This window comes from Scardinius erythrophthalmus, assembly GCF_964197995.2.
Source record: "Scardinius erythrophthalmus genome assembly, chromosome: 19".
NCBI classification, from domain to species: domain Eukaryota; kingdom Metazoa; phylum Chordata; class Actinopteri; order Cypriniformes; family Leuciscidae; genus Scardinius; species Scardinius erythrophthalmus.
The window spans coordinates 17,455,191-17,479,498 of record NC_138239.1 but is presented as its reverse complement, the minus strand read 5'-3'; the positions used below and the strand labels follow the sequence as shown (position 1 = coordinate 17,479,498).

Below are 24,308 nucleotides of genomic sequence, written 5' to 3'. Positions count from 1 at the left end.
CAAACAAATGAAGAGAAGTGTTCTGAGAGAGATAACAGGATATTCAACAACATCTAATGCGCACGGAAAACATAACAACAACCACCTTAATATGCAAAACAACTATCAAAAAAGGAAAAAAGAGAGAGATATCAAATGCTTACTGAAAACATAACAACCACCTCAACATGCAAAATAAGTGAAGTGTATTTATAAAAATTCTTTATTAAAATCGTTAAATTCCAGGAACAGGGGAATTGATTAAAAATGTTAAACGTTTGCATAAATAAGTGTGTGTGCACGAGTGTTTTTCCCGGTGTGTCTCTTGGCAGTGCTTATCTGCGAGGGGTAAGAATTAAGACCACATAGGGAAAGAAAGCGTACTTTTTAAATGCTGAAGACTAAGCAGAAAATGGGTTTAGCATGCAGATAGCAAACTTAACAAAGGGAACATATATATGAGGCAGAATTGATTGAAGTGTGTGTCTGTGCGCCGAGCGAACCGTTTGATTCACCGCTCGCGTCTTACATAAACTGCTAGCTTGATTTCACACCACGGATCTGAAAATGACAACAAACACTTTAATTAGAAACGATGAAGGCGAGAGACACTTTAATGTTTTTTTTGCCGTAGAAAAATGAGAGAGAGAGAGAGAGACAGAGGGGAAAAGAGAAAGAAAGAGAGAGGAAAATAAATAGGTGAAGGCCTAGGATAAATCCAGGGTTCATTTCCAACCAGAGCAATCCAGCGTCGCTCCACGCTGCCCCCCTCCCCCCTTTATTTTTTTATTTAGCATTTTTCCACCCCTTGTTTGTTTTCATTTGGTGCATTTGCAATTGGAAACGCCGCTCCATCTCTCTCATTCCCTGCTCTACGAGTGAAGATTTTGCATATGTTTAAAACCAGAGAGCAACGTTGGGAGTTTAAGCACTGCTTGCTGATTTTTGAATCATCGCCATTCATTATTAAACAGCGCTGAGAGGCAGGAAAAATTAGGAATGTACAGTAGAAATGGAGAAATGGAGAAGTGGACGGACAGTCTTATAAGTGGTTCTTGAGAGCTATCCTTTTTTTTCCTATTAAGAAAGTTTTACACAAAAAAAAGAATTAGTACTTTTGAGACAATATCAGTAGCCTAATAAAAGCTTTAAAAGTATTTTATCACTGCATGGAAAACGAGTCACTTTTTAATTAAATAATGAAACTTGAATTACTCACAAAAAAAAGTATAGTAAAGAATAAATAAATCATGATTTTGATTCTGAAAACGTGCATGATGCTGTATTTGATACTGCTAGACATCAGTAAGTCCAAGACATGCTATCCAGAGTGACGCAAGCATAAAATGAGTTGTACCTTTAAAAAGGATGATAGATTAATGGGTGCAATTCTATTCTATAGGCTTAATATTTTTTGAATCAAGAAAACATTTGTTGTGTAGCTGTTGCCTAATTACACATTCACTGGAGAGCAAAATACATTCTACAATGGAAGAGTGTCAGCTACACAGGAGGGTCAAAGGTTGGCTGTTCACGTAAAGAAAAAGTTCAAGTGAACAGTCTGTGAGACAGCACCTCATTGAGAAATACAATGGTGATTGGTAAAGCATGACAAAAGAGAAAAAAGAAAGGTACAACGGGACAAAAAGACTGGGGTGAAAAAGGGATTGAGAATCTTTCCAAAACCTTGAGCAATGCAGCATTGTGAGGGCATTATTAAAAGTATTTATATTATTTAGGAGGTTACACTCCGGTTTTTATCTGACCTTCGAGTTTTTCCAAAATCTCACTCTCACATAATTTATCTCACATATTTCTAACCAAAAAATATTAGTTTAGAAAGGGATAAAAGGCCAACCCTGAAGCCATGTAAGTGTCTGCTTACCATAAGCCCAGGGGTCTCCGAGCAGGCGAGCAGCACCAGGTTGGCCCTGTCCGCTGCACTAGGGATGGGAGACCAAGGCCGAACATCCTCGTTACAGAGCGGCCACCAGCACACGGCCACATCCTGCGTTCGGTTCAGACCCATGTGGCGCTCCACGCGGCGTCCCCCGCCAGGTAAGTCCACCACTGAAACCTGCGGAAGAACAACAACCGTAAAGGAATCGGACCACAAAACATCTATAAAACATTGCCTCAACTCCTCTGCATAACACATTACAGCTGCGTGCTGCTTTATTAATGTAGCCTGAGCTGTTTCAGGTAGCAGGGCATTGTTATTTTTTGCTGGGGTTTTTATTAGATTCATTTGAATTAGTTGCATTTGTTCTGCACTTGGCGAGATGTTTGAAGGTAACAAGATATTTGAATGATTGCTAATAAGATCTCTAGATGCTTTCACTTTCATAAACCACAGTGTGGCAGGAATGAACTAGATTCGAAAAAAAAACAAAAGGAAAATCCAATGGAAAAACCGGTTACACTTTATTTTTAAGTGTCTTTGTTACACTGTAATTATACTCTTAAGTACTGAGTAATATTAAGTAACTACATGTACTTACAAACTTGCTATATGTACATAGTGTACTTACTACATAATAGTTTTTACTGTCTCTCACATTTTAAAAAAAGATCATACTTAATTATATTAAATAATTTTTTATTATTATTTTAACTTAGAAATGGAAATCAGCTTTCACAAAAAACATCTACACCAAGATCACTTAAAATAAGACATCAGTCTCTCTGAAAAACATGTCATCTGAGCAAGTAAGCAGCATATCAGCCGCTATAATATCTGAACCTTATGTCCTTCCTTTGGGAAACACACAATGACAAATGACGGAAGCCTAATATTTCCCACCAAATCAGACCTGACAGCTCTGAATTTAAACTTTTACAGTAGGCTTACCATAGTGACGTAGTTTTGAACAAATGAAATCAAACGACATACTCAATATACCTCAGAATCTAAGATACATCAGCAAATATGCAGCACAGATCAATCCAAAACCACCCAAAATTACAGGTTTCTAATGAAGCAAAGGCCAGTGTTTTGCTACTGACTAAGTCTAACTACCAAATTTCATTAAAATGAGCCGCACCTGATTGACACACCTGCTGTTTGGCTGATGCACAAAAAGCTTTAATCACTCAAGACTGTCTAGCCTCAACGTAGACATAATAACTGATGTATTCATAACTAGTTCCTTTGAAAGGGCATTAAATCCACTATCTGTTTATGGGACTGCAATAAAAGTGCAGTATGGAGCGATATTCTCTCCTACACTGTGCCACTGTCTCATGCCGCTGCATTAAACTCTATCTCATATCTGCAACGGCTCATCATGTGCTATTTCAGCAGTTCTGGGTCGAGGATTTAAAGCAGACCCTCAATGCAGCCAATAGTACGAATAAATGGCATGAAAATACGATATGGCTCTTATAGAGTCAGTGCCTATTCATGCAACATAATAGCAGTCATTTCCATATACTTCATTCTGAAAGGCCTTATCAAGAGAGCAAACACTGAGTCTCTCTTTATGTCAACAACTCTATCTGTGCACAATAGGGAGGACTAGAAATGTACTAGTCTACCCATGACAACAAAAACTGTTCTTCATTTAACCTTGACCTTCACATTGCGCCTGTAAAGTCTAATCGTGCATGTTAAATATCATCCACCATGAAAATGATTTATATAAGATTAATAAACAAACAAAAACCAAATAAACCAATACAGACTGTGGGAAAATAACATTCATCTCTCTCTGTCTCTTTCTGCCCTCCCCCAAAACTTGATTCCCCATCTTGCCTGTGCTTGCTGGTCAGCAATAATCAGACCCTCTTTCTGGAGGATTAGGCTCAAAGCTTAGTCCAGTGGAGCAGGCAGTGGATGGGGCCGGCCGGGCTGGGATGGGGGATGTGGTGGGCGGGGGTGGTGTCGGGGAGGGAGGACAGGGTTTGAGGGGGGGGGGCGTACGGTCCCCCCTTATCAGAGCCATGCTGCTGGAGCCAGCCACACCGCAGGAGAGATTGCTTTCATACTCAGGCTGCCATCGCAACAAAGCGCTCCAGTAATGCGATAATGTTCGGGTGCGGAGGGTGTTAAGAGCCTGATGTATTTATGTATTGTGTTTAGTCCATAATCAGACCCATCCAAATTGTGATCTCCGCACACTTGGTCTCTGGCCCATTAAAATGAGGTTAATGCTTTCAAAAAGAAGACGAATAAAGATTTTTTTTTTTTCTTAAATACCGTTATGAATTTTGAGACAAGTTGCTTTGGAAAGCCAGAGAATGAATGGGATGAGGGATAAAGAATGGAGTGATCACCTTCATTTCCTCTGAAAAGGAGAAGATGGACTTGACCCCACCCTCCAACCTCTACACCACTGCTCTGCTAGCGACAAACTACATGGCTGTGACCAATTTTACAAAACGATAATAATGGTCACATTTTATAATATAGATAGTGTCAGGGTTGTGTCACTTCGGTCTAGTTCATTCTTGGTTTTGTGACAGAGCCCTGACGCTACTGTATTGTCTTGTCTTATGTGAGTGCGCGGATTCGAGTGTGCTCGAGCCGTGCGCTCTTCGGTCCATGCGAGTTGTTTTGTGTGCGGAGCGTGGTGTTCTGATCCCAGCACTTCGGTCTAGTTTGGTTTCGGTTTTGTGTCGGGATTCGGACATTCATGATCCATGTGTTTGTCGTCTGTTGTGAGTGCACGGAATGAGTATTCACTAGTTCTCATGCACTCTTGTTGTGTGAGTGTGCGGTTTCGAGTTCGCTCGGGTCGTGCGCTCCTCTGTCCTCGTGTGTTGTTGTGTTTTGTATAGCACACGGTTCATGTTTACATCAGCTGTGTGCTTTTATGTCATGTTTTGGTTTGTGCTGTGTAGCACGTGACTGAGTGCTTTCATGTTGTCATGTTTTGTGTGCGAACACGGCTTGTGATTTTTTTCGCTGGTCACGTAGTTGTGTTTTAATCATGTTTGGTGTAAGCACATGGCTTGTCATGTATGTTACCTTGTGCCATGTGCTCTCCTGTCTATTGTCTAACCCCGCCCATCCTGATACCTGATTATTGGTTCATACAAAAATAAAATGTTAATAAATATATTTGATCTTTTTAGCCAAAAGTATCTGCCAAAATGCAAAGATGCAAATGTAAATATTCCAAATTTAACTATATATAAAAATACAAAGATTATTTTGGTTTTTCCTATTCAGGTACTAGCAATATGGGAAAACAGTGTGTAAAGTGCACACTGAAAAACCGCTTTATGTCATTATGTTTTCAAAAAAGTATTTGTAAATATATATTTAGGCTACTTGATGCGTTCACAATGATCTGAAACTATCTTTCCTTTTTTTTTAATGCTTTATGTATTTTTTGTTAAATTACAGAAAAAAATGTAGAGATAGAGGTAAGAACATTTCTCAGGCATATATAGATGTACTGTCATAAATGATGTGATATCTCTATAAAGAGAGAAGTGCTGTGTGTTTGGATGTGATGTTCCCCAAAGGTGTGCATTAGAAAAGAGCTCCAGTAATCACAGTGTTACCTGTCCCAGCGGTAAAAGAAAGCAAGTAAAGCCAGGCAATTATTAGAGTTAAAAGCCCTGTGGAAAGAGCCAGACCAGCCTCATTAAAGCGTTTTAATTGAAAGCAGGAGAGGCTGTGCTGCCTTTCCTCCTAAAATGTGCTAATGTGTCTGTATTGAAGAGTGTGTATGTGTGTGTGAGTGTATGTCTTTGGGCGAGCGTTCAATAGATGTGTGTGTAAAAGGTGTGTGTGTGTTACCTTAATCTCCGCAGCTGTGAGTTTCTCCATGTGTCGTGCTGGTTCAGGTGAGCTCTGGTTCTTCCTGTTCAAGTAAACCTGACACACCTGACTCCTCTCCATCAGCGAGAACAGCAGGAAGCGATCGCCAATCACCGCTGAAAACCACAGAGCAAGGTCAAAGGTCAAAACTCATATGACCTTGTGAGAAGACATAGCGTGCACACACATTTATCTAAATGAAGACATACTATATACTTCTATTGTTCAACTATAATGCTCATTATAATCACTACAGATTGACTCAAATCCTAAACTACCCCAAACAGAAAAGCTTTTTGCACTGTTCACAAACAGTGTAAAAAAAACATTATTTCAGTTACAGATCATTTCTCCAAAGGACGATTTATCCAAATTTCCCAAATGGAAGTTTCACATTTGACTATTGGCTGGTTCAAGCAATGCAGGTGATTTCAGGTTTTACTATGCTTGTGGGGATATTTGGTCCTTACAATGTAGGTAAAATCTGACCCACACACACAGAAATGCACATAATGAATAATTTTCATAAGTGAGTCAGAGTAGTAGTTTAAGAGTCACAGGGGACAGAGAGAGAAAGAGAGAGAGAGAGAGGGAGAGAGAGAGAGAGAGAGAGACTGTAAAGCCTGTAGGGTATGCAGCTTTCATGTTAAAGAGAGACATTTGCAGTGAAACTGTTGACAAGCTCTCCACACTGTGATTAGCAATTAACCTTCCCTTCCTAAAAAATTAATCTGTTTATGAAACCAATTAAATGGCAAAAAAATTAATACAACCCATTCAGAGAAGCAGGTTTAGTTGAGGATGATATTCAGGGCTGGAATTTCCAACCTGAACAGCAATTAGAGACGGAATATCAGCGCTTCTGCAGTAATTATGAATCATCTCACATTCAAGCATAAAACAGGGTGTTAATTTCAAAGGAATAGTGTGTTAAATGCAGTATTTTTAAGAGTCATTTTAAGTTTCACTTTAGCAAGTCTTTAATGACAAAGAAAACATCCACATTTGCAAAAGACTTTGAAAAATCTAACTTAAAATGCTGATGTATTGTGTGTTTATTGAAGGATGGAATTTTAAGGAATCATTTTTGCTTAAACCAACGTTTTTAGCTCAGCCACGTACTTTGAGAGGCTCAAGAGTGGTTTGGAAATTCTAAAATGTAAATGATACACTCTACCAAATTAAATGACATTATCCCTTCGGAAAAGAAAAAAGAAAAACATGGAATACTCAACATGCTTTTAAAAGATTACAAAAATTTCAGAGAAAATACACATGCATTAGTATTCAGTAATCATGTCCAAATTAATGGGAAGATTCCATGATAATCCTTCCAAAAAAAATCCAAATTTGTGTCCAGGGGCTAGTAAACAGGTTTTGGAACATATGAGCAGCGGGTTAGCAGAATAAATCAATAAATTCCCCTAAATCTGCTTAGTTAGTTAATACTCCATTCATTTAAAACATGTTTACATCACTGTCTGAAACTCTTACCAGCAGAGAAATTTATTTCTAGAAAAACAAAAACAAAACAAAAAAACAATAATGGTGGATATTTAAATTGTAGTTCACTACGTTTTAGCAATCACTAATGGACTGAATAATACTAAGCCGTTTTTACCTAAGATTACTGTTCCTACAAATATAAAATATTCCCAAATGCCTCTCATATCATTGTTTGGCTGTCCATATAAGTCTTAAAAATCTTCTTAACCTGTTACTGTACTAATGAAACAGCTATAGATGCATTACATATGATTTTGGGTTTAAAAAGTGTGTTTTTCACAATCACAGGATAATCAAAGTTTTTGATCTCTCTCTTTTTACTACAGCGCTCACAAAGTAACAAGTAATCAAGGCCAGAACAGGTCTGACTGCGTGTGTGAAACTAACTGAATAAGTGACAGATGCAGAAGCTTTCCTGGCACCCCCACCCTTACACTCTCTCTTTCTCAGACACACACACATAATTACTCTGGTAATTAGGGGCTCTGGGGGCCTGAATGGCACTCTATGGGGGGCTACTAGGAAAAAGGAAGGGGTGGGCTGACAGAGGGAGAGAGATAGAGAGAGAGAGGTTCGTCAGGTATCTAGAGACCTGGCACAGAGAGCTTTAGCCATATAAGCTCTAAACAATAAATGATATGAGAAAATAATTAGCAGATTTGGGAGAGTGTCCAATTTCACAAACCAGAAATAAGACAGGGAGCCATGGCAGATTCCCCTGAGATTCAGGAGGAACCTCGACATGTATGTGTGTGTGTGTGTGTGTGTGTGCGCGCGTGTCCATGCTTTTCGAACTTCCTCTGGGAGTAACGGAAGAAGGAGAAACAGAAGGGACTGCCGTTCCTGACCTGTGGGTGTGCGTGCCGCCCAGGCCCATGCTGGGAAAATGAGCAGTGAGAGAAACTGCAAAGAGAGAGGGAGAGACAAGAAGAGGAGAGAAAGAAAAAAGAAGAGAGGAAGGGTAGTGTGTGAGTACGCGTTTACTCACCGTCGCTGATGGTGTCAGCAGGTAGTCGCCCCACCAGCGTTCTGTCAATGGCCACTCGTTCAACCTGAGCTCCACCCAGGATAAGGGTCACCAACACACCTGATCTCAACAGCATCTACACACACAGTAACGAACAATAACACATTCACACTGAATGGGACTTTATGATTGGAAATCTTAAGAGTACAACAAGAATACATTTAAAGGAATTGTTCACACGGACAAATTAATATTCTGTCATCATTTATTCATCCTTGTGTCATTCCAAACCTTTCTTTTTACTATGTAGAGCACAAAAGACAATATTTTGAAGGAAGTTTCAGCTGTTTTGGTCAAGCTCCAAATCAAAACACTGTTCAATGCATGCATACAAAGACTACATCAAATATGGTGACACAAACCTCAAACATCATGACGTTTGGCCATTTGAGAACCAATGAGGTTTGACATTAGTTGTGCGTTCGAGGTTTGTGACGCCATTATTGATGTAGTCTGTATATGTATGTGTTGATCAATGCTTTGATTTGAGAGTGAATAAAGGCTTAAATACGTTCATCAAGTGTCATATGCAGTATGATCGCATGGCTTCAGAAAAGTTGGATGAAACCACCAAAGTAAGGTTGGGAAATATAACTTTATAATTTCTGAAATTAATATTTGCTGTTTAAAATGTTAAAAATATTTAAAACAATATTTGTTTTTTCAATTCAATGCTAATGTATTTCCCCCCCATTTTTTTAAAAGTTCAATTCAATTAAGAGTTGTTATAATATTTTATTTCTATTTTTAATAAATGATAAAGACAATCTGACAATTTTCAATTTAGGCCTGGTTTTTAATTACACTCTAATGTTGAATGGCTATAATTGCAATTTATCTCCATAAATAATAATAATAATAACAACAACAATAACAAAATGAATGAAAATGAATATTACTTTCATAATATGGACAAAAACAGCTGATACAAAATATCTTCTTTTAGTTTGAAATGAAATGGGATCAAGTACTGTAAATGATGACAGAATTTTTTTAGGTGAACTATCCCTTTAAAAATCTCTGCCTGATAACATTCTGTCTGGAATAAGGTGGAATTTCATCTCTATAGAATGTGAACAGTGGATAAAGGTCACAGCGTCCAATCAGACCCTGCTGTTGGGTAGGAAAAACCATCTCTGACCACCAAAAAAATAAGAAATAAATAAAAAGTCGAACAACGTTTGATCTCCCTGACCTTTTAAAGTGGCGTAAATCAAGCACTTTAGGTGCGAAAAATGTGTGCGCATGTGGCTGAAGAATCCGCACTGAACGGAAAACCGCTGGGTTACAGTGATGTGTTTGAGAAGGGAATCTTTTTGATCCCAGAGATAAATTCCCCAAGATTATTTGACACAAACAGTCTGCATATGCTCATTGCCTGACCTCTGCTACACGAGCCAACTCATGCCAAGAAGGCCTAAGGCCTGATGCCTGCTGGGTACTGGTGCATGCTGGGTAAGGTACCTGAAAGCACTGCTTGCTTCTCCATCTGACACTCATGACCGGGCATGACTGCAGCAGCTCCTGAGAGAAAGAGAGACAGAGAATGTGTACTAGGAATGAGTAGACCCTGTTTTCAGGGTCAGGTTTAGAAGGATGTTTCCAGTTTCAGATACGGAGAGGCTGCAAAAATGAGCCCGAGTTGGACTGAACAAAGCTAGGTTTGTGTGAGAGAGCCAGAGGCAGAGAGAGAGAGCCAGCTCACAGTCCCAATCATCCCCCTCAAATATCCCCCACGATGACAGAGAGGCACCCACACAGGTGCTGAGAGAGAGCGAGAGCAAGCGAGAGAGGTCGGGGGGATTTTCTCTTTCCTTATGAAAGGAGAGAGAGAGAGAGAGAGAGAGAGAGAATGCTCCTATTTGTTAATCAGACTGCAGGAAATGTAAACAAATACCTCTAGTTCCTTTAGGGCATCACGCAGCTTCTCCGGACGACGGTTACTAAGGAACCATGGGTAACCCCGACCTGAGTGACAGAAAGAGAGGACACAGGTATGAAATGCACCGTCATTTCACCGAGGCAAAAAAAGAAGCAATAAAAGACAGCCAAAAGAATGTGTTTTTGTGTTTGTGGGTTTTTTAAGGGCGAAGAGGATTGACCCTGAAATACAGCTCCACCTGAGGTCACCCTACAAATGAATCTGAGCTGACAGCTCAAGAATGAAATCCTCTCATTTCAATCCTGATGATGATTTGGGTACAAACAATTGCAAGCATGGGACATATAAACTGAAGAATAAACAGGAGAATAAAGTTGTTGTTGTTTTTTAGATGAAATAAAATCATTGTTAAAAAGTTAAGAAAGGTATAATTAATATTAATATATGATAAGTAATTATTCATATTTTTTGGTGGATTTTCATATTTGAGCACTTATATTTTAATAATTGTATTACTGTTAAAATACACATTTGTATTTGAAATTTTCTTCATATTTTATATATATATTTTACAAATATTTCATTAAATGTTAAAGTGAGTTTTAAAAACTAAAAAAAAGTCTCATCACATTTGCATTCAAGTTTTATGCTTTTTTTTTTCCTTTTTACAGAAAAGTCTTTCTTTGCAAAGAGTTTCTTTCCAATCAAACTCCAAAATGAATGTTTTCCTTTGATCTACAATGCAAAGTGTGGATAAAAACCTATTTTTATTTATCTAATGCTGTAGACAGAAGGGATTTAAAGGCGAAATATTAACTAATAGCGCAACAGAGGCTAAATTCAGTGTAACGCCGCAGTCTCATTCAATCAGCGCTCCCTGAGTTAGCACAGTCACCCGAGGGAAGAACTCAAAGTTACCATAACATATTAAACACATTAAATACGCCACTCCAAAATGCCTCGTTCCGCTCACAAAGCCCCCCAAATTTCCGCTTAGATCTCAGTCCCTGTTTCCCTCTGGAGCAAACCAGCGAAGGGGGAAAAAAAGAGAAAGAAACGTTAATAGAATTCTCGGCTGAGTTCAATCTGCGAGTGTGCGTTTGCATTTATGCATTAATACGTTCATCCGGGACAGGGACCAACAGAAATGAAGGAGGTCTGTTATTTGTTTTCGTAAAGATTCCGCAATCAAATCCAATCTGTTTTATTTATTATTATTATTATTTCTACACCATTAAGACATGTCTCCTGTCTTTAAGGAGTAAGAGGATGGAGAAATAAATGAATGCAAATGAAGGAGAGGGGATGGGAGATGAGCAGGACGGGGGCGAGAGGGGGACGGGTCTGTGTCTCCTGATAAGGGTGTTTGTGTTTCTCTCGAGGGCGACGGGAGTTACCCCACCAGCAGGGTGAGCGGGTAGGAGGTAACTGGGCATCACAGTGGGAAGGCACTGGCCATACTGGAAGTGAACATCTGACAACATCATAACTAATGTGAAAAAGACATAAAATAGAGAGTCAGTCATATAATAAACTACATTAACGGGCCGTACTTGTCTTAAAATGAATACGGAATCTAAAAGGAGAAAAGAAACACTGTAACTTGTGCAATGGTCAAATGTGAAGCTGGAAAAATGGAAATGGTCCAGGCAAAATATTTAACATTATCAACAAAAATACCATATTACCAGGTTTTTTGTCATGGTACCATACTGTATTCTTCAAAGTACTTTGGAGAACATACCATACTATGAGTACTATCAGTATTAATGGTATTAATCAGTGCTATGGTATTATACCGTCACTGTACCATGGTACCAACACAATACTTTTAGTAAGGGACTGCTGCACTGAAGACCTTAATGAAGTCTGTAGAACTGTCATAAAAATACATTTATTGTGCAAAAGCTTGATAAAACGTCATCAAATTGTCCATCGTCGTGACTTATAGCCTTATGCAGCACATTTTCATTCCATTCTTCTTCATTAATGTTGCATCAGGCTCATGAGGGTTAAAGAAGTGGAGGGATAATAGAGTGATGTTTAATAATAGTCAGATTTGCTCTAATGGGGCACTTCATTTTCCAGGCATCTGAAGCACAGTTTAAATGAGGAATCAGATGAGTGTTGGTTTAGAAACATGCAAACCAATGTTCTTAAATAATGAGCTAATGTGATCAATGACATGAAGGTTAATTGTTTGATGATGGATTACTTACTGTCTGCAAACTGCTGTTTCTCATTGTAGTAATGCTGATCTGTAGGAGAGGCTGCACAAAGAAGGAGAAAACATTGTAAGAACCATTTTTATGTTTCTTTTTAATCTTCCGAAAGAATGCGAAAGCGAGTTTTATGTGCATATGTGGGTGTTTTGGCCCTTTATAGAAAGTAAACTCAATTAAAAAAATGTTCACATGCTAACCAGTTTAATCTACCTACTAACAATATACAACAATGAATGCATCACAGAAGAATCTATTTTTCCTTGAGTCATGAACTCACTTCCGCCACTGTCATTTACACTATAGATATGTATACGTAGTATCCACTTTCGACCCCTTTAGACACATCCTGCCATCTTGGAACGGTCAGCATGTTGTCACTCACAGTAAGAATCAATGATGCCACAACATTGCGCAGTTTCTGGTTGTGAAACCAATGAGATTTAAATTCCCAAAGAAATGGGATAACCTTTCAGGTGTTTTTACACTTATTAACTCAATATTGCAGGTTTTACTATGGTACTTTTTAATGTTTTTACTTTTACTATGGTAACTTTTTAATGTCGTGTTAGCTGACGTCTTCGTCTTGCATTGTGTTAGTTTTTCTATTGCAGATATAGATATGCATACATGCATTTAACTATGGTTGCAGACACTCAGTCAACTTGCTCTTGAATGTTCATGGACCGGCTTTGACTGTTCCAATGGCGGCCCACAGAAACAGACGTTAATGAGGCATCTATGTATTTACTTCTATGGTACCCAACCACACTCCAAATCAACTATTAAATCAAATATTTTCGTTACAAAAATGCAAACACATTTGTCCTTCGAATGCAAATTTTTCTATAATACATAATTTCACACGTTTTGCTTAATTTGATAAAATACTACCTTTACTGGAAATGACGGATAATGAAAATACTGTTATTAAACATAATTGATATTTATCTTGACAGACACTTTTGTGTCCTTGGTTGCAATAAAACATTTTTAAATAAAACTTTAGAGGCAGACCGGTTGGGTGTGATGGAATTCACAAGTGATGGTCAATTTTTTTATTTTTTTTTCATTATTTTCATATACTGGATTTTAAAATTGTTTGTATATTTCACTCGTTGTTTAAAATATTCTAGTTTTTTTTAATGTAATAATTAATAGCTTTACAGTGAACTTTCATTGTTAAAGCAACATAGTTTAAGCAACACCCATGTATGCGTAAACACTTCCTCAAATGTCTTTCTCAGCATATGTTCACTAAGTTGTAGTCTCACCCCAATGTGTGTGTTTGCCAGAAAGAGAAAAGCACTGACTCATACAGTCAGAGGGACAGGTATCCTGACAGACGGAAATGACTGAGGCAAGACCAAACTCCTGCTTTGTCAGCATGCTCTCTCTTCTCTATGCTATAGCCCCACACCTTAAGCCCCATCTCACCCTAGAGTCCCAGATCTCTAGCACTCAGTGGCCCGACCAGACGGCCCCATTCCCTGCCTTGCTCTACAGGAGCACTGCCTCTCTCTGCTGGAGGCCTGGACCTGCTGGACAGCTTCAGGATTACTGCTGCTAATCAGATTCTGCCATTCTGCCCCTGCTTGCCCCAGACACACACATCTGCTACGGGATAGAGGGGTAAAGAGCCCCCTTCCTCACAGAAGCATGGGTCTCCTTCGCCCTCTGCTGGAGGCCTTGAGAAACATCAGGTCCCACATTCAGACAGAAACTCCATTTATAAAAAATATTGGTTTTATAGCCTGCTCTATAAAGAATAAATAATACACAGCAGGTTAAATAAAGATAATTAAAATAAATCAGTCATGTTTCATTCCTTGTGTGAATCGTAAATGGGAGATGAGAGATAAAATATCTAAATAAATTACCATCAGAGATTGAGATTGATTTCATAATAATAATCCAGAAATGGTCACTCATATGAACACACATTAACAGAATGACTTATGCAGGCATGTTTGTATGCTGTTTTTACAGATTTAACATTAAAATTTTGATCTCTATTAATAAACAGACATGTGAAATAAACTAACACTGCATTATTACATTCCCCCTTCTTAATTCTCTGAGACTTCAACCATCTCAAAGTCTTTAAACATCAAAGCCTTTGTGTTTTCTCAGACGTTATCATATAAAACATTGGAACAAACAAAACCTTTCAAGTCTCAAGTCTGAAGTATTAAAAATGAATAAAATAGTTTTGTCGTTGTTTTAATCAATAAGCTTTTCACATTTCAGAGCTGGCTGTGTCCTCTCATGAGGGGTCTGGATTATTAAATGTTTAATCTGTGACACGTAAAAAAAAAAAAAAAACTCAAGAAACCTGGTAGCACTTCATTTGCCCAGAAGCATTTAGAGAACATCTGTGATGAGCAGGCCCACGTGAGCAGCAGACTTTTTTCAGCTTTTTCTAAGCTTATTTTAGGGATAAATCTTTCAAAATTGAATAGGTAAGGTTTAATCAAATTAAATACTGATTAAGAAAAAATGATTAAAACGGTTCAGGGAGATTTTTAGAACTTTGTGAATGATGGGTGTTACAATTCTGTGGAAATCTAGAGAGTTCTGTGAGAGAGTATCTGGTGTTGAGTAACACGAGGAAAATACACTGAAGTGTCATTCGGTGAACTTCAAAGACATTTACAGAATAATGTAGTTCAGACAGGAAGAATGAACTAAAAGTTCTTATTTTGTACAGCTATTTATACTTGCATGTTATTGGTTTTTACTATATAGAAAATTTTGAATGACACAAAAAGGTTATGATCAAGTTTTATGAAAAAACAAGGATTGTAAATGAATGATATATTTAAGAAAATCACAAGATGCAGCATACCTGGTTCTCCTTTTTCATAGAGTTGGTATGTGCCAATGTCTGTATCTGTGAAAATGCAAATCAAAAGAGGGAAGAAGAGGTCAGAGTTCTATTCAAATACAAAATGAAACACTGGTTTGTTGGCGACATTACGAAAAATATGTGAGCACCTATAATGTTTGACTGCATTGGATTTACTGTTGATTTATTCATCATAGACTCTGTACTTCTGACATGGTATTACAAATAAAGATGGACTACACCATTTCCATCCATGCATAATTTTTTTTTAAGTTTTCATTCATTCACACTGGCGGATTCAGCACGTTTCATTCCCTTGCTCGCTCTCTCTCTCACTCTCACTCAATGCACGGGTCAGGAGGGCTGGCTACAGGCGATAGAGCTCCAATCACATACAAATGCTTGGAAACAGATTGCAGAACACAATATAATGCATGTACACAAACATGCATGCGTACAATCCGCGACAACATGTTATCACAGGATTTTCCAAATAACTGATAACTGGACTCGTCTGTGAGAAAAAGCAAAATACACATTGCTCTTACACACACTTCCAGTATAGCAGAATACCCAAGGAGAAGAACCAAAGGGTGAAGAAGGAACAAACATTCAAAAAGGTTAAAACAGGAGCAGAGGATGTGAGGGTTTTTACTATAAAGCACCAATAAAAACCCAGCATCACAAATTGAAATGTTGTGCTTTATGAAGTATTTATCACAAACTGCCTCTTAAAAGCTATAATTATGTATGCCATAAATTTAATTGTAGGCCATAGAACGTCTATAATAAAAAAAAACACTGCTCTGGTGTAATAATAACCTACATAAGTGTATGACACAGCAGTTTAACCGGCTCTGAAAGAACTAATATTCATTATTACAGAAGACAAATTCAGAAAGAGGCAAACGGGCACATTTAATGAGAAGAAAAGAAGACATTAAAGGGGAGATAGCAGGAACAGACATGAGAGGCAACAAAATGTGTGAAAGAGAGACGTTCAGTGTGTTTTAATTACCTGGGACATGCAGGCTATTCCTGAAGGACCACAAGTGCAGCTCCGCCAGGCAGAACGACATCTGATCGAACTCAAACAGGAGACTGTCTAAACAGGGAGAGAGCCAGTGAGAAAGAGGAAAGGCAGACAGAACAATAGTGGAGATATGCAACAAGAGCCCTGCACTGTGCCTTTCATATCACCACAGAGAGCTGGAGAGATAGGAAGGATTGTTTTCAGACTGTAACTAGTTTTTGGCACCTTCGGTCCAAAAAAATAAAAAAGAGGAGCGATCTGAGTTCATACACTTTTGAACACATGCAAAAACACATTAACTTAAAGGGAATGAAAAAAGATGAATCCTCTACGCAGATAAACATATGCATCTCAAGGGTGCTTACTGACACAACATGCTGGCACACACACCAGACTATGACACCACTCACACACTCTCTGTTTTCTTCAAACACACACACACACTCGCTCCTGGTGTGTGTCTGGGTTTGAGCCAGAGCTCTGTGCCAGGTGTCAGCGCAGCGTGGAACACCTCTGCACGTCTCAACAAGGTGAACACACCTCTGTCTCCTCCACACACACACACACACACACACACACACACACACACACACACACACACACACACACACACACACACACACACACACACACACACACACACACACACACACACACACTCTGTGACAACTCCCTGGACCAGTGGGCTACAACACAAAGACACAAACATGCACACTTTCTCTTTCTTTCTCACACAGATGGCATTCAAAAAGATTTGTATATTCATTCCTACACAAACATTAGATGCCAGTCAGGAGCAGATGGTGGACATGTTACCCAAAAAACAATCACAAGAAACCAAGCTGCTTTTGCCTATTTATTAGGTACTTCAACTGCTAGATTATAATAACATTTATTCATTTAGCACACACTTTTATCTAGAGACGCACAAAATATTGGTACCACATCAGTTATCAGCTGATATTAGAGATTTTTTTATGTAACGTAACATGCTCATTTGCTAAATGTTTACATATATAATGCTCAATTAATGTTTATCTTTTAAAAACACTCAATTTAATAACACTGTCACATGTATTCTTTAGCTAATTTCATACTGTACATTCTAATTTTGTTATACCTATATTCACTTAGAATTAGTGTTTTATTTTTTATTTATTTGATTAAATAGTATAAAAAATTTAGCTAGACATGACAATATGGCATGAAATATCCCAGATGTTAATTAAAGCAGCTTAATACTGTATATCAAAAAGTAAACACTTCCAGCAGTAAATAGCTGTGTTTCCATCCAAAGTTGCGAATTTAACTTATGCACAAAATTGGAATATATAAAAGATTTGCAAATAAAGCACCGTTTGCATCCCATGTGTTTAAAGGAACAAAATGAAGTTGCAGCAATCAGGGAACCCACTGTGGCTCTTTTTTCATCCATCAGATGAAATGCAATAAACGCTGTCATGTTATCTTGAGTTCGGATGTCTGGGGTTTGGGAATGCAATCATGTGAGACACTTCTGGGAGGTCATCATACCAAATAATTCTGATGACAGACCTTGGCTCAGGCATTTCAGAGTGATCAAATCAACATTTGAGATGCTGTGCAATGAAACTGATACAATCACATACTCAATCACATAGGCAAAGTCATGTGAGGTTTTTTTGTTGAGTATTGAAGGATTTAATCAGTAAATGTGTTTCCATTATAGTTTATGCGCATGTCTTCTTATGACTTTTTTTTAATTTATGCGCATCTTGGCGTTTCCATCCAGCGATTTTTTTTTTAAACGATATCCCAAAATTTGCATAAAAATAGGTGGATGAAAACATGGCTCATGAGTGATAGTGGAGAATCACAGAAAATAATTGTGTAAAAAGACATGGAAATGAGATCAGGGAATGCCGGATAAGAATCTGCGACACCCATATGAGCGAAACTGTGTGTCTGGAGCATGTGCACCGACTGCTTCAGCAGAAACATGGAGTTTGACTGCGACCAAACATAACTTTCAAATATTCCTGGTCCAGCCGTCTATCCATCCGTGTGACCTGTTTGGATGGCTAAAGGTTGCAGAAAAAAATAAATCTAATGTCATATTGAAGGAAGAGCAGCATCTCTGCTTTCTGTCTGTGTCACAGGGTTAGCGCTGAGCATGCCAAGTCTTATCTCGAGGCCTGGGCTAACAGAGGGGGAGAGGGAGAAAGAGAAAGAGAGAAGGGCAAAAAAATTCTGCCACTTTCCTAAATAAATAAATAAAATTTACCACAAATATGAAATAACGCTAAACCAAAAAAAAAAGAAAAATGTTGGGAAAACGCTGTCCCCAGCACAGCCTCTTAACAAGTTTACTGACATAAGAGGATTCTTTCATCTTCTCACCAGCTTTTAGAACGAGTCAGCTCTTTCTCTCTCCCCGACAGAAACCCAATTTCTCCACAGAGGGAAGAAGCTTCAATTCACACTTTAAGATGGACAGTCAGACGGTAGGCTCATTTTTGATGACCCTGTTTCAAATAGGCCAAGATAAGCTTGAGAATGAGACAGAATTGCATCTTTACTTTTGACATCAGGGCGACGCAAGGCTGCGATTCGCTAGACAGGCCGGCAAAGCACTTCACGTGAAACAAAAAGAGACAATTGGTCTCATTGTTCCACCTAAATTAAGACATGCGAATGACCTGAATGGCAAATTAGCAAGACTGCTTATCAAAACACCGCGCACACTGCCTTCCTGGCACTCACCGGAGACACGGCGCTCCCTGTGCGCTCGTTCACGGTGTCAGCGGCCACGTCCCAGAGTGCCGCGCTGCAGATGCCACAGTATCGTGAACACAGCAGCGCCAGCCGGCCGTGGCAAGCTGCTGAAGTGGCCACACATTTGCATGAGTTAATGGGCTTTTATTGTGCCATGCGCGAGCAAATTAAGAAGCAGTATTTACTGATCTGGGGAAGAACAAAAGAGAGGTCAGCCAGTGGGACGAACACAACCCTTTCTACGCCACACACTGAATCGCAGCTATAGGGACTTCTCATCGTTGAGTGTTTTTGAATTGGCTTTTTTGAGAAATTGTGATTGATTGTTTAATTAGCCGTCTGAGAGTTCTTAGTGATTGTTTCACTTGTTTCAGGTGTGTGTAGCAGAGGATGTTAGTTTGTGGAGAGAGGGGTAGTTTTTGTCCAGGGCATGAGATTAAATCTGCATTCGTATTTCTGGTTCTCCTTCTCTCATTGAGACCGGCCAGCTCTCTTAAATAGAGGAAGGAGAGAAATGTGTAAATGCTTTTGAAAAACACTTGAGTTATCCTTTGAGAAATCTGACAAGTGCATCATCTGTCTGTGACAGGCCTCTTCTATGTCAATAGTGTGAATGTATGAGAGAGCCAACCCGTACATAAAAAATAAATAAAAATAATCTATTTCCCCCTCCCTGGGCAGCATTTAGCGGCTTGTTTGAAAATGTAAAAATGCAGAAAGTTTTCTGTGTGCTTGGTAGGTGTAGGGGTAGGGTTAGTGTGAGGGGATTTAATATACAGTTTGTACAGTTTAAAAATCATTAAGTCTATGGAAAGTCCCCAGAAAAAATGAAAACACAATGTGTGTGTGCATGTGTATGTGTTAACCTAGACCTACAATCTTAAAAGCTTGTCAAAAAACTAGTGTCCATAAGAGGTCTGTAAATAAAGAGATCATATTTAATATGTAGAACATGTATTAAAGAAAAAAAAAGCAGTTCTGTTCATAGGTTTACATAACCCTTACATAATATGCAAGATAATATTAAAAAAACATTGAGGGATCATAAATATGGCATTCATTTTTTATTTAGTAAGGTCCTGGATCTGTTTCAAATAACAGATGTTGACATACAGTCCCATAAGACAAAATAACAGAATTTGCACAAACAAACTAGAATCTAGAAACTGTGTGTCATTACCTGGATGATGAACGACTGTTTTTGTGCTTTGTGATAGTTGTTTTTGTCCTGAGCAGTTAAACCGAGCACTGTTATCCAGAAAATCCTCAAGTTTCCTCACATTCTTTGGTTTTCTAGCATCTTCTGCACATTTAAACCATTTTCAACAGTGACTGTATGATTTTGAGATCCAACAATTGAGGGACTCTAAACAACTATTAGGTTAAGGTGAAAACATTTACTGATGCTCAAGATGGCAACACGATGCATTATGAGCCGTGGGTTGTACAATTTCTAATTTGTTTAAAGATCTTTTTTTTTCATTTAGCACTGCCCTTTAGAAGCTACATGATATATTTACGTTTCCAAGAAGACAAAATGTGTACAATTTACCCCCATCATCTAATTCAAAAAGTTTAGACCAACCAGTTCTGCAAGGGGCATGCAAACTTATGAGCAGAACTGTATGCATTTATAATTCCAACATTTCTGCTTTATTTGAAATTACTGAACCTTGACCTGAACCTGTGTCTTGTTCATAAGCACTGCAGCTAAACACCTATGCTAACCTTACCAAGCAATCAATAAATTTCTCATCAAATGGATAGGATAATTTTTTATTTAGTAAACTCCTATCAGAGAAATTCATGTCTGTGGCTGTTTCTGGACACATGGAAACTTACAGGAACCACGCTAGGCAGCTGTCAAAGTAACTCTAATCCTAATCCTGGGGCCAACATGTTCTCTACCTCTTCTAGCCGTATATCAGCCCTTCAGGTAGACGTCTACTACTGCCTGTCTAAACACTGGGTGAGCTGAGGAACCAAGTCAGTCTACCTGAGATCTGTTCAAGGGAAGCAGATAGAGAGCAGTTGAGACTTTGACCTCAGTCAATCAGCCAAACCTACCAAGCGTGCATCACCATAAAATTAGGTATTATGTATAAGTGGTAATTTCTTCTAAATTCTTTTTGTTGTTATGCATTATGTTTGATGTATACACTACAGTTCAAATGTAAGCAGTCAAATTGTAAAGTTAAAGAAATTAACACTTTTATTCTGCAAGATGTACACTATATTACCAAACATATTGGGACAACCCTCCAAATCATTGAATTCAGGTGTTCCAAGGCCGAGCAGCTGCACCCAAGCCTTACATCACCGAGTGCAATGCAAAGCGTCGGATGCATCGGTGTAAAGCATGCCGCCACTGGACTCTAGAGCAGTGGAGACATGTTCTCTGGAGTGACGGCGTTCTGAAGTTGAACCCGGAAGCGCTGCACTGTTTACAATGTGAACAGCGTCAGAGACTAAATTGTTGAATAAAGTCTTTCTTTTTGCTTGTTTTTTTGTGCACAAAAAGTATTCTCGTCACTTCATAACATTAAGCTTGAACCACTGTAGTCACATGGACTATTTGAACGATGTCTTTACTACCTTTCTGGGCTTTGAAATTTGCAATGACGATGCTGCCTATTGGCTGGTTCAGAAACCTCTCGATTTCATCAAAAATATCTTAATTTGTGTTCCGAAGATGAACGAAGGTCTTATGGGTTTGGAATGACACCAGGGTGAGTAATTAATGACAATTTTTTCCTACTAACCCTTTAAGGAGGCCTATGAAAAGCATGTTGCACTTGTACGTTTGCCGTAAGTATCTAAATTACAAATTAGATTTGTCAAAGCAGGTGAACTTTAAAGTCAAACAGTACTGAGAATGTTTTACAACAAGGACAGGGAGCATCTGGCCCTCAGGTCCTGCTCCGATTTAAAAGGCAACATAATTAAATCCCTGGGAAAACGAATCTTTATCAAAGTCTTATCGGTGCTCTTTCCCTCTTTTTCTCTCTCTAACACAGACATATTCACATTAATATTCAACCTGAGCAAAGGACGAGTCCGTCAGGCAATCTTTCTGTTTGCCCAATGGTTGACCCCAAAGAGACGTTCCTCTTTTCACTTATTTAATCAGGCCGAGATTAAATTTATCATTCCTCATTTATGGCACTCTCATTTTAACTGTACCTTTAGTTCTGCCCTTCATAGTCAATTATCATCCACACCTCCATCCTTCAATTTATTTAATGCAATCAAGCAACTCTACATTTTTATATTCTATTTCATCTGACTTTTTTCAAAGCAACAGGACCTTAGCGACGTGCGAGAATACAGGGCAAATTGAATAATAAAAAATGTCAGATGAAATTAAAAAGGTCAGACCGGTGAATTCACGTGCAGCAGGGCGAGCGCAGATAACCGGTGCAGTTTAGCTGACTGCAGCGGAAAAGACGGAAAGAAAATCATCAGCATGTGATTGACCCCTGGTGACCCCATGCCCCTATCAGGGTCATAACGGAGAGTGGAGAGAGATGCACCTGCTGATTTCAGGAGATGAGTGAGGGAAAAGCAGACATGTCCTCTCTTGACTTTCCCTCTCTCTCTTCTAAACTCTCTTCAGTCAAAGACACAAGTAAAAGTGTCCCATCTAACCTGGACTGACAGCTGAAATTATAGACAATGGAAACCGCCAGAGGTGAAGATCTGCAGCCCCCGCCCAAACACCCCTCAAAAAGGCATTTTAATTTCATCTTAACCCTTCACCTCTCACTCTTCCCCTTTCAAAAAAAAAATCACAACACCCTTTTCCTGACACTTGCTGTGATTTTGGTACACGTTATTAGGTTTCACACATTACACACATTAACAGCAGGCTAGTGTTGAATTTTCACACTGACAACTTTTCTGTCTCTCAACAGAATTCCACTGCCCTGTGTCTTGCTATTTTAAATGCAAAAAAAAAAAAAAGCTTTCTGTGTAAAAATCCCCTTACAATGTACAATGCTGCATTGTTAAACTACTTTAAATTACTTTTTTTCACATCAATCTGGGACAGGAGCATTCTAACTTCGCTTGTAGATGTTACTACACTTCGAGTGAAGTAAACGTGCAAATTCAATTGAATGGGTATAATTTGGAAAGGCACAAACCTCTCAATAAAATGTCTAACAGCTGAAAATGCATATCAGAGCAAACCCCAAGCCATGAGGTCAAATGAAACTGCCTGTAGAGCTCAGACACAGGATTGTGTGAGGACACAGATCTGGGGAAGACTAAAAATACATTTCTGCTGCATTGAAAGTTCACAGAAGAATGTAACCTCCATAATCCTTAATGGAAAAAGTTTGGAACAACCAGAACTCTTCCTAGAGCTGGCTTCCTGGCCAAACTGAGCAATCGGTGGAGAAGGGCCTTGACTAGAGTGGTGACCAAGAAGGTAATGGTCACCCTGGTTGAGCTCCATGATCATATAATGGAGATGGGAGTAATTTACTGAAGGACAAACATCACTGCAACACTCCAATTATCTGGACTTTATGGCAGAGTGGTCCGACTCAAGCCTCCCCTCAGAGAAGACAAATGAAAACCCACTTGGAATTTGTCAACAACAAAAAAAGCACCTAAAAGGACTCTCTCAGACTGTGAGAAACAAGATTCTCTGGTCTGATGAACCTCCCGTTCCAAGCATCATGTATGGAGGAAACCACGCACTGCTCATCATCAGTAAGGTGGGGTGGTGGCAGCATCATGCTGTGGGGGTGTTTTTCAGCGGCAGGGACTGGGGGACTCGGCAGGGTAGAATGAAAGTTCGTTGCAGCAAAATGTAGAGATAGCCTTAATGAAAACCTGGTTCAGAGCATTCATAACCTCGGACTATTGGAGGTTCACCTTCCAACATGACAATGACCCTACAATGCAAGAGTGGCTTATGGACAACTCTGTGAATGTCCTTGAGTGGCCCAGCCAGAGCCTGAACTTGAACCCAATTGCACATCTCTGGAGAAACCTGAAAAATGGCTGTCCACAGAGAGTCCCCATCCAACCTGACATAATCGGAGGAGAAGAATAGCAGAATATCACCAAATCCAGATGTACAAATCTTGTCGCATCATACTTGATATACTCGAGAAGACTTGAGGCTGTAAAGGTGCTTCAACTAAGTACTGAGTAAAGAGTACAAATACTTGTAATATACCTATTTCAGTTTTTCCTTTTTAATAAATTTGTGAAGTTGTGACAAATCTGTTTTTTAGATTTGTCATTATAGTGTATGGAGTGTAGATTGATGTGA

The 24,308-nt window shown here is 38.9% G+C and overlaps 1 protein-coding gene across 2 annotated transcripts in view; it reads right to left on the bottom strand.

Annotated features, from left to right (window-relative positions):
• wdpcp (WD repeat containing planar cell polarity effector) overlaps positions 1–24,308 on the bottom strand; it is a 68,295-nt gene that overhangs the window by 29,793 nt on the left and 14,194 nt on the right. For both annotated transcript variants that reach the window (XM_081394143.1, XM_081394142.1), the window contains 8 exons: positions 16,253–16,339; positions 15,235–15,279; positions 12,384–12,434; positions 10,180–10,250; positions 9,747–9,806; positions 8,244–8,358; positions 5,729–5,865; positions 1,865–2,056 (listed from right to left, as the gene is read on the bottom strand). In XM_081394143.1, the coding sequence (XP_081250269.1) occupies positions 1,865–2,056; positions 5,729–5,865; positions 8,244–8,358; positions 9,747–9,806; positions 10,180–10,250; positions 12,384–12,434; positions 15,235–15,279; positions 16,253–16,313 (732 nt within the window). In that variant the 5' untranslated portion in view covers positions 16,314–16,339. The remainder of the gene's footprint in view (positions 1–1,864; positions 2,057–5,728; positions 5,866–8,243; positions 8,359–9,746; positions 9,807–10,179; positions 10,251–12,383; positions 12,435–15,234; positions 15,280–16,252; positions 16,340–24,308) is intronic.